Here is a 15,503-nt window from a genome sequence, read left to right as displayed (position 1 = left end):
TGGGCCCCCAGAGAGGAAGTCAAAACGTCCTATTTTACTAGGAAGGACCAAGTCAATATTTCTGAAGGAGTGGATAATGGAGATAATGCACTTTTGTGTTTTGACAACCATTGTAACAGAGTTAAGAACTCCAAAAAAGTCAAGAAACAGATGAGAGAGATCATTAATTTAGGGGAAAAAGTTGAGAATTATATTTATCCTTTTGAATTGTATTTTCCGACGAATTCTCAACTCTTGAAGCAACATCCAGGTAATGCTTCTAGAACTAACAAACTTCACTTCAATTTTGATGGTCCGTCGCTTTCGAATGAATCTCTTACACATTCGGATGTGAGGAATTGCACTGAGAGAGTGATCAAAGGAGCTGTAGGAAAGACCTCTGAGGGGCTTTGGAATTCAATGAACAAATTGGGGATTACAAACACTTCAATATTATTCGATCCTATTAAGAGATTGGAGGAGATGGAGAAACATGGTTGTAAAGGAGGAAAGGAGTCAACGGGGATCAATAATCAGTTTTCATGATTATATACTCTCTTAATGTTAGAGGAGGTGGTAAGTTTGTTAAGAGGAAGAGAGTTGGTTTCAATATTCAAAGAGATTTGGTGGACATAGCATTCATTCAAGAAACAAAATTGAGGGATTTACAGTACCATTATGTGAAGGAAATGTGGGACGATGACATGGTTGAATGGTCTCATTTGGATGCCGATGGTGCTTCGGGAGGTATTCTAATCATGTGGAGGAAAGACTTCTTTAAGCTAATCTACAACTTTAGAGGTGGAGGCTTCTTAGAAATATGCGTGGAAAGGGAGAATAGAAGGATCTATTTTGTCAACATATATGCTTCTTGTGATCATAAAGTGAGATTGAAATCTTGGAGGAGGTTAGTGGAGTTAAAGAGGAGGAGTAATGCGGGGTCTTGGTGCATAGGAGGGGACTTTAATCTAATAACATCTTTGGATGAGAGAGTTGGTAAATCAAAGAAGAATTTTAAAAAGGAAATAGAAAATTTAAAGGAGTTCATAGAAGAGATGAAGTTGGTGGATCCTCCCACAATAGGAGGAAAGTTCACTTTGAGCAACAATAGTGGAAGTGCTATGAGTAGATTAGATAGATTTCTTCTTTCGAATACTTTCATTGAAGATTGGAAGGTTGAAGGTTAAACTATAGGTGAAAGGGATGTTTCGGATCATGCTCCTATATGGATCAAATATAATAAAAGAAATTGGGGGCCTAAAACTTTTAGGTTCAACAATCTTTGGTTTAATCACAATTATTTTAGTGCCTTTGTGGAGGAGGAATGGAAGAAGATAGTGGTGAAGGGAAGAGGAGACTATTGTTTGGTAGAGAAATTGAAAGCTCTAAAAGGCAAAATTGTCAAGTGGAATAAAGAGATTTATGGGTGGATAGACCTTAACATTGAAGAGGCGGAAAAAGAGATGCATTTTTTTGATAACAAGTTTGCTCATTTTGCAGGTAACGTTTCGGAGGAGGTAGTGGCTAAAAGATCTAGAGCGGCAATTGATTTTTGGGACAATCTTTACAAAAAAGAAGGTTTTCTCCATAAAAAATCGAGGCAATTATGGTTAGCCGAAGGAGATTGTAATACGCGATATTTCCATAATTCTCTTAAAGAGAGAAGGAGCAGGAACTCTTTGTGTTCGCTTGAGTCTAGTAGCGGGAGAGTGGAAGATGTTAGCGAAGTTAAAGAATTTATTTTTAATCATTTCAATTGTTTTTTCAAAGAAGATATGGAAGGGAGGCCGAATCTTAGTGGTTTGGATATGAAGATGCTTCACGGTTTCGAGAGCTTGAATATTGAAAGATCGTTCATCGAGTTGGAAATAAAGGAAGCAATTTAGTCATGTGATGGTAACAAAAGCGCGGGGCCGGATGGTTTTTCTCTAGAATTCTATAAAAGGTTTTGGTTGGTGATCCGTGAAGATGTTTTGAAGTTATGCAATGACTTTCATAGAAAGGGCTCCCTTGTGAAATCTATCACATCCTCTTTTTTTAGCTTTGAGTCCAAAAACCAACAACCCTCAAAATTTAGGTGAATACCGCCCCGTTTGCTTGGTGGGAAGTATTTACAAAATCATTTCGAAGATTATGGCGGCTAGATTGAAAGAGGTAATTGAAAACTTGGTTTCTAACAACCAAACCGCCTTTGTTCCGGGTAGAAACATGATGGATGGAGTCTTATTGGTTAATGAGATAACTGATTTGTCGAGAAGGAAGAAAATAAGTTCTTTCTTGCTCAAGGTGGACTTCGAAAAGGTTTACGACTCTGTTTCATGGCAATATACTAGAGACGTGATAATAAGAATGGGGTTTGGTGATAGGTGGATGCGGTGGATGGATGCTTGTATCTTTATGAATCGCATGTCTGTTTTGGTAAATGGGAGTGCAACGAAAGAATTTATGGTGCACAAAGGATTGAGACAAGGAGATCCTTTGTCTCAGTTTCTCTTTGTTCTTGCTATGGAAGGCTTAACCTCCCTTGTGAGAAAGTCGATTGACATAGGGCATTTCAAACCATTCAAGTATGGGGAAGACGACTTTGTGGACATATTACAATTTGCGGATGACACTATAATTCTTGGTGAAGATTCGTGTGATAATATTTGAAATATGAAGGTTTTATTGAGAGGCTTTGAGTTAGTTTCCGGTTTGAAAATTAACTTCGCTAAAAGTAATATTCTTAGGGTTAATGTGGGAGGTTGGTTCCTTAATGCCGCTACGACGTTTCTTTCATGCAAGAAAGGGGTTATTCCTTTCAAATTCTTAGGAATTATGGTGGGGGAGAGCCCTAGAAAAAAGAAAGTTTGGATGGAAGTGATAGGGTGCGTCTTTCTTCGTGGAAGGGAAGGAACATATCTATGGGAGGTAGAGTCACCCTTATTAACTCGGTTTTAAATGCTATTCCGACTTTTACTCTATCCTTTTTCAAAGCTCCGGGAAAGGTCATAAAAGAGATTAGAAGACTTCAAAGTGAATTTTTATGGAGCGGGAAAATTGATAAAAGGAGTATTCATTGGGTGAAGTGGGAGAATGTTTGTAGATCAAAGGAAAAGGGTGGGCTAGGAGTTAGAGATGTAGAGGAGTTGAATAAAGCTCTTCTTTTAAAGTGGAAGTGGAGAATTTTGAGAGAAGATAATGCCATTTGGAGTAGATTTCTTTTGGTGAGGTATCTTTGTCCTAAACTAAAGATCCAAGATACTAGTGGAGCTATGAATAGAAGTGATGATTCTATTTGGTGGAGGGACATGAGCAAAAATTATTTTTTTAACGACATTGTTGATAATGGTTTTACCGGGTGTTTTAAGTGTTGTTGCAAGAACGGTAAAAATATTCTTTTTTGGCATAGTTTGTGGTTGGGAGATCAATCTCTTCGGGAGGTTTATCTGGAATTGTTTGATTTATCAACCATGAAAAATTGTGCGGTAGCAGATGTGTTGGTTTGGACCGAAGGTGTTCACAATTGGGATGTCGTGGCTTTGTTTGGCTCCGACTCTGCTCACGGTTCAACAGCTGGGGCTGTAGCGGCTGCCATGCCTTGCTGGAATCAGTTTTGGGACAATTTGCATAGCATCACTCCGTGTGAATTTGAGAGCGATAGCTTCTTGTGGCACATTAATTCTGAAAAGGAGTTCTTGGTAGCTAGTATTTCAAATGTTGTCAACAATTCAAAATCTTTTGCTTGGCCACCTTATTTGATTAACTTGTTGGAGGTGACGTGGGATCTTAGAATTCCACCTAAGATCAAGGTTTTTGCTTGGAGATTTTTCATTGAAAGAATTCCTTCTAAAGACCAATTGATGAAAAGGGGGGTTATTAGCTTCACAAGTCCTGATTGTGTTTTTTGTGGCAACCATTTGGAGAATTCTTCTCATCTCTTCTTTAATTGTCAAATGGCGAAAGAGATTTGGAATCACATTTTTGTTTGGTTGGGCATTTCGGAGGAGATTAACGGAGTGAAGTTTTTGGATTTTGGTGCAATTCAAGAAAAAGTGAAGAATGCTAACCATAGGGTCAAGATTAATGTTGTTTGGATAGCTACCATTTGGTGTTTATGGATTATGAGGAACGCCATAATTTTCAAAGGGGAGGCGTTTTGTTTTGATGTGGGGTGTTTTAACATTATCTTCCTTTCTTGGAGATGGATGTCTTTTGGTTATTCTAAGTTTAGATCCATTTACTATGAATGGTTTAAACTTCCTTTATCCTGTTCAAACACTCTTTAGTGTTTTGCTTTGTAAGGGTTGCACCCCTAGTCAGGGGCGGATCTTCTTTGGGACAAGTGGCCACCCCAAAGTTTTTATGATTTTTTTTTAAAAATAGGTATAATATATGATTTTTTTTCTTTAAAATTTAATATTTATAAATTTATAAAGCACTATGTTATCATAAATGTATAATGGCTGAATGGATATGCTGTATGACTACAACCTCAAGGTCATGGGCTCAAAATCGGCTGGTTGATGTTTAAATTGAAATTTTTATATTGAGTCTTTTTACAATTTTTTAAATATTTGTCTATGAATTAATTCCCAAACTTAATATTATATAAAGTATTAATAATTCTTTTTAAAAGTTCTATCCAATTTATTTATTAAGAATATGTTCATCCAATTCAATTTCTTAAAATTGTTCTAAAATAAGTTTTGAATGTATGTTTTTTACACTCTCTCATTCATATTTTATTTGGTTATTGATTTTCTTTTATCCTTGCATACAAACACGCATAGATTGTTTTGTTATTTTTTTCACATAAAATGATTTCAATCAATTATTATCATACAAAATTATTGAACAAAAAGCATATATAAATAGTAAATATATAAAAATAAAGAACATAATAATATTGCTAGACATGTTGACAATAATTAGTTCATTTATGTTGATAATAATTAGTTGATTTTTGAAGATGTATCAATAAATTTTATAGTATAATTTGACACACTTTTGCACAAGAGTTTACAAAAAAATATAATTTATACATTTATTTTTGCTAGTAACAAAAAAAGTGAAAGCAAATAGAATGATTTTTTTTGATAGAAATGAGATATCTCTACCCGCAATTGCACAGACTAATCTTTCGAGTCGGATCCCTCAAAAGAATTTAACAAGGTTGTATGTCAAGGACCATGATCGAACCCAATTTTTTTGAATAATGTGGAAGAGATCTTTACCATCTCATTCAAGTGCTCTTGGGTAAATGAATAAACATTTTTAACATTATATTTTTATTAATTACTTTTTTTTTTAATATTTGGCCCCCTCAACAATTTCATCCTGGCTCCGCCACTGCCCCTAGTGCGAGCTTTATTAATCAATTGCTTATTAAAAAAATATTAAATTATGACTACTTATTTTAAAAAATATATTCTAAAACTATATAGAAAATTTAAATAATTATTTTTTGAGTTTTTCTATTATTTGTTGGAGAATTGAATTCTTAATTTTTGAAATTATTATAAATTTTAAATTTTCAAAATTGCACGAATTAAATTATTATTAATTTTATTGAGGTTAATGTGGTTATATAAATATATTTATAATTAATTATTAATTGACTATATAATTTTAGAAATAAGAAATTTTTTAACGTAGAGATATCTGAATTAATAATAACAATTTTAATGACACGTAGTATTAGTGTTATATTAGAATGACACATTATCATTAGGTTTATGGTTGTTACCAAAGTTGTCATCATGACAGCCTTGGATTTAGATTAAGTAGATGTGATCAATTTTTAGACAAAAGGAAACTATAAAACCATTAGTTTTATAATTTATACATTAAATTCATATAAAGGCAAATAGAAAAACATGCATACCTCGTTGAAGAAGCTTCAAAATATTGTTTTTCATATATAATATCAAAATTGTCGAACTATTTTCCACAAAGTAACTCAAAAATATGATATCTAAGAGCAAAAGGAAATGAGTAAAAAATATTAAACATAATACAATAAAACTTTATCACATAAAAATCGACCTTTCGTATATCATTTTAGAAAATAAAAGAGAGTATTTATATAAATGAAAAGGAAAATAAATAATGAAATAAAGGATCCAACATTCACTTACTTATATATGGGAGATTGATGTGATTACTAATTTTAAAAAATAAAAAAGTAGTTTAAAAATGTATAATATTTAATAATAATATGAGTTATAAAGATAGTAAAATGCTTTAAAAAATGATAATTGTGATATAAATTATAAAAATTCAAATGGCGGTACCGTTACTTTAACAAGGGATCCATAAAGTTGGATCTTTTGATTAAAAAATAATATATTAATTATTGTAGTACAAATTTTTGTGATAATAATAACTAAGTATTAATAAAATACTATTATGATATAAAACTATAGAACCAATTATGAACTTGTTTAGAGTTTTATTATTGGAGATAAAAGTGAATGAGTTATTTTAATATGAGGTGAATTAGAGAGATAAATATGAGACGAATGTTATCCTATTTTGGTATCCAGAAGGAAATGAATAATGTTTGTTAATTAGTGTGTTTTTTTAAAAGACAAATTGTTAGTATATATTTATACCTTTGTCAGCACTTTAACTCTGGACCACCAACTCCTTTTAACCTTTAACTAAACTGTTTCAAACTATTTGAACTACCCCTCACACCCTTTGTGAATTAGTGATATACCTTAACAATTATTCAAAGGAGTCAATGAGACTATGGCTGACACTTTTAATAAACTTAATTTTCTATGTGTTTGTGTGCATCCTAATGGTGAAGACTTAGATCTGGTCTGAAGGTGAGAAAAATACATAAGGGAGAGGGATTGAATTGTTTATCTTGATAATTATTGTCTTTTCAAACAGCAGGTTTTGAATATAACCAAGTTCATATTTTAAATTAGAGTATGCAACTATGAAATAATTTAAAGTCATAAGCAATAAGTAAATCACACACAACAATTATCCTGGTTCCTCTATAACAAGAGTAGTCCAATCCCTTTATCACACAAGAGTTTTTCACTATAATCAGAACTTGATTACAATTTTTCTTAGACACACGAGTTCAAGACTTCATGCTCAATCTCACCAGAAGGAGACTTCTTGCCTAAACCAACTGTTCAAGATTTCCTGCTCAATGACACTAGAAAGAGACTTCCTTGTCTAAATCAATTGCTCAGGACTTCCTTGCTCAATCACACTAGAAAGAGACTTTCTTTCTTAAACCAATTGTTGAGGACTTCCTTGCTCAAACTCTAACCCTAAGACTTTTACAAATTATAAACAAACTATTTAGGATTACAACAAGATGTACATGATATACAATCAGAGGTACAAATAATACAACACACGAAAAAACCTTGATTCTTGAGATTTCTAAGATATACACGTGTAAGAAACTCTCAAGTGAACGTTTGTACTGTGTTTCTACCAAGACCTTGAAGCTCCATTTTGAATATTAACGGCTGAGTCAACATTGCATTGAAATCTTATTAGAACATCAGAGGCTGAGATAATTTTGGCGTTGAGGTTCTATATGAAGATCAGATTATGCTTCAATAGAATCAGAATTGTGCTTCTTCTTTATTATCAATTTAATTTAGTCAGAACCTAGTTAAATACCATCTTAATGATCCTGCACACTTAAGTAAATGTTAATGAACTTTATTGTTCTTTAAGTACTTTGTTATCATCAAAACATTTTAAGAGTCTGAACAAATCTTGTTCCAACATATTCTCCTCTCAAAGTCACGGTTACGAATCTTGTTATGTGCAAAATATACCCAACTTTCTTGTTTTGACTTCCCTTAGTTTTGACTTCCCTTAATTCTAACTATGCAAATTAAAGGTGGCATGCAAGAATGTTTTTTAATTTCTTTCCCATCATATGATCTATTCTTTTTCTGTCAACTAGCAAGCATGCTATATACTACTCCTATCTAGCTAGGGGTGTTCGCGGTGCGGTTTGGTTCGGTTTTGAGCATAAAAGTCATCCTAACCGCGAGATAAAAATACATGCGGTTCGGTTTGGTTCGGTTGATTTTTAAAAAGTCATCCAAACCAAACCAAACCAAACTAATGCGGTTAGATCGGTTCGGTGGACCGCGGTTTACACTATAAAATAAAAATGTACTAAAATAAAAGGAAAAAAGAAAGTAATTCAATGTCAATATAATATATGATATTATACCATACAAAAGAAATTATATTACAAGAACAATTATATTACAAGAACAGTAGAGAACTAAAAATACATTATAAATGAAATATATATATTAGATAGTAGAGAATTACATAAATATGTAGCTCAATAAAATACAAAAACTAAGTGGATTATGCCAAAACTTAAGTTAATAAATTAATTATTAAAATTCAAAACGTGAGGTGTGGTTGTGTGCAATTGGATTTGGAAAGATAATAAATTAATTATTAAAATTCAAAACTTAAGTTAAATATGCGGTTCAGTTCGGTTTGGTTCGGTTTTGTGAAATAAAAACCGCAAACCAAACCGAACCGCGCGGTTTAGTCCAAAAATCATCCAAAATCATCCAAACCAAATGCGGTTTTTTGCGGTTTCGGTTTGGATTGGTTCGATTTGCGGTTTTGCTTTTGGATTGGTTCGGATACGATCACCCCTATATCTAGCTGCTCTTTCACATTCCTCTCTTTCTGAGTAAGTGATGAAATGAGCCTGCTTCACGACCTATGAGTTGAAACATGTATCATCATGATTTGTTTTTCAAAGCATGCACGCCTAATTATTGTGTCCTTCCATTATAAGGTTTCCTTGACTCCACCCGACACAACATAACAATTTTCATCTTTGTCTACCTCAATGTTTCAATGGATGACAGCCACATTACTAACATTTTCTCATCCATGATTGGTGGTTTAAGATTTTCAATTTGTTATATAAACCATTAGCTTGTGAAAACACACGTCACTCGTTGACCCTTTGAGTGAATCCATTTTTTTCTTCTTAATCTTCAACTGGAGCACATGTACTAGCTAGGCAGAGAAGCCATCTTTATACTCAGGTATGTGTTCATTTTTAGTTCAATATAAAAATCATTTTTAGTTCAATACATCGAAATATGATAGTGCTATTTATATCTTCCTTAATTTTGGTGTCAAATTGCAATAGTTAAATACCAATATATCATATGAATTTAGATGAATATATATATATATATATATATATATATATATATATATATATATATATATATATATATATATATATATATATATATATATATATATATATATATATATATATATATATATCAGTTTGGTATAGACATATATTATTATTTAGAACAGGCACATGACTCAAAGCAATAAAAGAAAACTATAGTCAACCAAACAGCTCAAACAAAAGCTGGAAAAAACTCAAAACACGGAATAAATATAGAAAAACTAAAAAAAAAATTAACCACTTTGTGTGTGTATGTATATATATATATATATATATATATATATATATATATATATATATATATATATATATATATATATATATATATATATATATATATATATATATATTGACAATATCAATGGAAAATAAGTCATGTTCTATGTTTATTCCAAGAGGGGTGCTATGTGTACACAACAATTTTACACCATAAAAATACACCGTATCATATTACACATGTGCATGTGATTGTTTGTGTCTCAGACCAAATAAAAAATAAATATTAAATATTTGAAAAAAGAAAACCGTATCATTATACGGTGTATGTGTCACTTTGAGTGTACATATAACGTTTCTCTTATTCCAAATACATTATGCGTTCTGCATTATGGCATCGGAAGTGTATAACACAAAATTTTCATTTTCTTCAACAATTCTACAATTAATCATTGAGTTCAATAATGAACAAGAATCAGATCAAATTCAATAATGACAAGATAACAGCATCATCTGAAACTAATCCCCTCTTTGACACTTGAGAAAGGTGCAACAACATTATTTTGTCATGGTTTTCTGCATCTTTATCACCTGACATTGCTTAGAGTATATTCTATGTCGAGAATGCATCCCAGTTATCATTTTTGCCTTTTTTATTTGATTCAACAAATTTATTCCATGCACTAATGTGAAAATCTATAACTGCCTATTTTAATGACTTGAAAATTCTTTGGAAAAATTTAGGGTCTGTTTGATTTAGTTTTGTAAAACTGTTTTTAAGTTTTTAAAATATGAAAATAATAAAACTTTTATCATTTTCACCTTTCTAATTTGCTTCAACAAATTTATTCCATGCACCAAGGTGAAAATTTGTAACTTCCTATTTTAATGATTTTTTTTTCAACCAGAAAGATAAAATTAAACAAAAAGAGGTTACATTGAGAAAAAAAAAAAAGAGGCCCCTTAGTTACAAAGCCTAATTCTAGGGGTGTCTTCTTTGTCCAACGAAAAATTCCTAGTCAAATCATAATGTAAAGAAGGAAACCAAGTGAAATGCTTGGATTGCAAACCTAGAGTAGCCATAAAATCAGAACAAAAATTGGCTTCGCGGTAGATGTGCGTTATCATGAAATCCATATCCAAAGTGTGCGCACAACACTTGAGTCAACGAGACTTGATTTTCCATGGGACAAGGTTAGATTTAGAGAACGCCTTAACAACAAGAACACAATCCGTTTCAATCCACAGCTTCTTCCAATTGAATTCCATAGCTTTCTCGATAGCCAACATGACTGCCCAAAGCTCAGCAGTAACCGAACTCCCCTCATCCAAGTAGTCACAAAAGCTACCCATATGATCCGCTTTGTCGTTTCGAAATATTCCACCACACGAGCTTATCATGGGGAACCCTTGGCCACGCCATCAACGTTACATTTGATCCAACCAAGAGGGGGAGGACACCAAAGGACATCAATTGTACACAAAGGTTTTCTAGGACGAGTGCCAATATCAAACGATTTTAAAATGGAGAAAATTTTTAAATCAGAGTTAGAACATTTGGAAGTGTTATTTCCCACCAATCTAACATTAGAGGCAATGATAGAACAACAACTCTCCCAAGTTATCACATTGTTGTCAAATCTAGCAAGGTTCCTAGCCTTCCGTATTTGATGAAACATGCTAGTAACAAAGGCACAAATCACCACCTTAGCTTGATCAGACCAGTTTTGATGAATCACTTTAAAGCAGTCATCCAAATCCCTAAAGTTGTAACACTGCAGCTTACTAGACAACCAATTCCACAACTTTTTTTGCAAAACTACATTCAAAAAATATATGATGTGCACTTTCCTAGGATACCTTGCATAAGGAGCACATGGAGGGGACAAAAAATCAACGGATCTTTAACGTATCATCCAAAGGCATCTTGTTGTGAATATATCTCCAAACCATCATAGAATGTGTTGGAGGAATGTTGTTGTTCCAGGGAAAAATATTCCAAGAAGCAGTCGGGTGAGGTTTCAATATGAATTCATAAGCCCTTTTAACCGATAGAGTTGCATCATCCGCCGCAGACCAAACAAGGGTGTCTTCTGAAATACCAGAGGGCACAGTCTTAGATATGATATTGATCAGATTCGGAAAATCCATAAGAACATTACCTGGGATCTCCCAGCTACCATTTACAAACAAGTCCCTAACCTTCACCTTTAAAGTTTTATGGAACACTTGGTGAATTTTGAAAATATCCACAAGCGGTTCACCTAACCATTTATCCAACCAGAAATCAACTTCGCTGCCATTACCAATCAGCCAATGACAGTTGTCTTTAACCGTAGAAAACTTCCCCCTAATGCTGCTCCATATTGAAGATTTGATAGAGTAGTTTATTATACCATTTTCCTCTTAACTCTGGCCGCAAGAATACAGGCCCAACTCTTGCATTCATGCAGAAAATTCCAACACAAATGTAGCTTCGTGGCCTCATTGAAAACCTGAACAGACCTCAAGCCAAGGCACCCTAAATTGTAGCATGTGCAACAAGTTTTCCAACTGACCGTGACAATCTTCTTCTTATCCATACTTCCACTCCATATGAAGTTCCTCCTCCATTTCTCAATCATCTTGGTGATACTATCAGGCCAGCAGTAAATAGCCATGCAGTGAACCAACATACTATGGATCAGAGCCTTGACTAGTTAGACTCTTTTAGCCATGGACAAGAGGTTGGCTTTCCAAGCTGCCAACTTTAACTTGATCCTATCTGCCAAAGCCTTAGGTTTACCAATGAAAATAGGTACCCCAAAATATAAGAAGGGAGGGTCGGCTATAGTGAAACCAATAATGTCAGACAAGGATTTATGTATATTGATAAACATCCCACCAGCATATATAATAGATTTGGATTTGCTGCAGAATTGGCCAGAATGCTCAGCATAAACATTAAGCAAATTAGATATAGCAGTTAAAGATTTATGATCTCCTCCACAGAAGATTATGATATCATTTGCATACATAGTATGAGAGTCCACAAAACAATTTCTCGAGGCTTGCATCCTGTTAATTTGATTAGTAGCAACCAGATTAGAGATGCTTCTACTAAGCACCTCTTGAGCCAAGCAAAACAAAAAGGGAGACAATAGATCCCCTTGTCTCACTCCTATTTTAATGACTTGAAAACTCTTTGAAAAAATTTAGGGCTTGTTTGATATAGTTTGTAAAGCTATTTTTAAGTTTTAAAATATGAAAATAATAAAACTTGTTTGGTTATCTAATTTTACAAAATTATTTTGAAAACTATTCTTTATTTAAGAGTTTTAAAAACTAAAACACTAAAATAAGTTTTAGAGATTTTTGTTTTTGTTTTTGTTTTTGTTTTTAGTTTTGAAAATTAGGAAGAGAATAAAATAAAGAAAATTTGTATATTTTCCATTAATGACAATTTTTTAATATTGTGCAACTTTAAAATGATTTTTAAATATTAGATTACCAAACATGTTTTCTTTTGATTTTTTCCTTTCAAGAGAAAAAAGAATATGCACTTACAATATAAAATATTTTCAAGCAAATCTTATTCTAGCATTATTCAAACATATTCCTCGGGTTTGAATTATCATTGCATTAAACTTGCAAAATGTTCCTTCATAAGTAAAATTTGGCTCAATGATACATGAGCTACTCATCTTATTTGTTATTCTCTATCTCTCTTTTATTCCTATCATTTTATTAAAGTTATTTTCATCATATTTTCTAATGGTTCGTAAATTTTGTCCAAAATCTCTGGCATAATCAAATTGAATTAGCACTTGACTTTATACAATGTTCTCTTTGCCTATATAAGTTCAATTGTAACTTATGAAGGATAGAAAAACACTTAGAAAGGGGGGGGGGGGGGGGTTTGAATAAGTGTAGCTTTAAAAACTTGACAGATAAAAATAAATTGCACAGTTATTTTTATCCTGGTTCGTTGTTAACTAAACTACTCCAGTCCACCCCCGCAGAGATGATTTACCTCAACTGAGGATTTAATCCACTAATCGCACGGATTACAATGGTTTTCCACTTAGTCAGCAACTAAGTCTTCCAGAGTCTTCTGATCACACACTGATCACTCCAGGAACAACTGCTTAGATACCCTCTAAGACTTTTCTAGAGTATACTGATCCACACGATCACTCTAGTTACAACCTGCTTAGATAACCTCTAAGACTTCCTAGAGTATTATGATCCACACGATCACTCTAGTTCCTTACAACTTAATGTAATCAATTCTAAGAGTATTACAAATGCTTCTTGAAAGCTATAATCACAAACTGTGATATTTCTCTTAACGTTTAAGCTTAATCTCACTAATATATTACAACAGCAATGTAGTGAGCTTTGATGAAGATGAAGATTCTGAGCTTTGAATTTGAACAGCGTTTCAGCAAGTTAATAGGCGTTGTTTTGTTCAGGATCGTTAACCTTGCTTCTCATCAGAACTTCATATTTATAGGCGTTGGAGAAGATGACCGTTGAGTGCATTTAATGCTTTGCGTGTTCCGTACAGCATCGCATTTAATGTTATACGCTTTTGTCAACTACCTCGAGCCTTGTTCACGCTGTGTCTACTGACGTAGCCTTTAATAGCTTTTAACGTTCCTTTTGTCAGTCAGCGTAGCTTGCCACTTGTACTTTCTTCTGATCTGATGTTTATGAATACAACGTTTGAATATCATCAGAGTCAAACAGCTTGGTGCAAAGCATCTTCTGATCTTCTGACCTTGAAGTGCTTCTGAGCGTGATACCATCAGAACTTCAGTGCTTCTGTTCTCTTGTTCTTCTGATGCTTCCATAGACCCATGTTCTGATTCTGCTTCGACCATCTTCTGATGTCTTGCCAGACCATGTTCTGATGTTGCATGCTGAACCCTTTGAGACAAAGCTTCTGAGCGCTGAATTATGCGTACTCTTTATATATTTCCTGAAAGGGAAATTGCATTGGATTAGAGTACCATATAATCTTAAGCAAAATTCATATTATTGTTATCATCAAAACTAAGATAATTGATCAGAACAAATCTTGTTCTAACAATCTCCCCCTTTTTGATGATGACAAAAACATATATAAATGATATGAATTTGCGATCAGAAAGAACAGACGGCAAAAGACAAATTACACAGCTATAGCATAAGCATATGAATATGTCTCCCCCTGAGATTAACAATCTCCCCCTGAGATAAATAATCTCCCCCTGAAATAAATACTCGAAGAACTTTAATAAAAGACTTCCCTGATTATTTCGGTAGAGACGATCATATAAGCTTCTGTCTTCAGAGAATTCATAGCTTCTGACTTCTGCTTCCATTGGACAGCTTCAGAACTAGAATTTCCTTAGATCCCTAGAACACTCACAGCTTCTGATTCCTGCTTCCATCTAGGACAGCTTCAGAACTAGAATTTCTTTGATCTTCTGAACATTCACAGCTTCTGATTTCTGCTTCCATCTAGGACAGCTTCAGAACTTGAATTTCTTTGATCTTCTGAACATTCACAGCTTCTGATTTCTGCTTCCATTTAGGACAGCTTCAGAACTTGAGTTTTCTGGATCTTTAGAACATTCACAGCTTCTGATTTCTGCTTCCCTCGGATAGCTTCAGAGCTTGAATTTCTACCAACCTCACTTCATGCTAGATTTGTATCAGAACATTGTTGAATGTACCAGAGCATCATCAGAGCATCTCTACATCCTGAAATGTTACAGAACAAAAACTAAACGACAAAAGTCAGCATGAACGAGTCAGAACATAAAATGTATATGAGAACACATGATATGTATTAGAGCCATATAGGCTAAAATAATGTATCAGAGCAAATAGAATTTTGTCAGAACAAATAGACAAATATAGATCAAATTCTATTATCAGTGCTTCTGATCTCTGAAGCTTGACAGCACTCAGCTTGCTTCAGTTTCCATGGTTTTGCTTCTTGTGTTTGCTTTGAAGATTCTCTTCACTTCTTTATATCTGCAAAACACTTAAACCATATAGAACTTGCAGTTCTTGTTAGAAAATGTGTGGGAGCTTTACCCAGCAACTGATAGATTAATCAAAT

General features: G+C 33.4%; 1 protein-coding gene across 1 annotated transcript; it reads left to right on the top strand.

The window, feature by feature from the left end:
• The first annotated feature begins 521 nt into the window (after positions 1–521).
• On the top strand, positions 522–1,865 carry LOC131634151 (uncharacterized). Its single transcript, XM_058904840.1, has 2 exons — positions 522–975; positions 1,174–1,865. Exons 1-2 carry the CDS (start codon positions 522–524, stop codon positions 1,863–1,865), a joined length of 1,146 nt encoding a protein of 381 aa, XP_058760823.1.
• The last annotated feature ends 13,638 nt before the right edge of the window (positions 1,866–15,503 follow it).

This window comes from Vicia villosa, linkage group LG1 (genome assembly GCF_029867415.1).
Source record: "Vicia villosa cultivar HV-30 ecotype Madison, WI linkage group LG1, Vvil1.0, whole genome shotgun sequence".
In the NCBI taxonomy this organism is placed as follows: Eukaryota; Viridiplantae; Streptophyta; class Magnoliopsida; order Fabales; family Fabaceae; genus Vicia; species Vicia villosa.
This window is presented reverse-complemented; position numbering and strand designations above follow the sequence as displayed.

Coding starts and splice junctions, on each gene's coding strand:
- LOC131634151 (XM_058904840.1), top strand. CDS start 522: ATGATTATATACTCTCTTAATGTTAGAGGAGGTGGTAAGTTTGTTAAG. Junction 976..1,173: donor ATCTTTGGATGAGAGAGTTG/GTAAATCAAAGA, acceptor GTTAAACTATAG/GTGAAAGGGATGTTTCGGAT.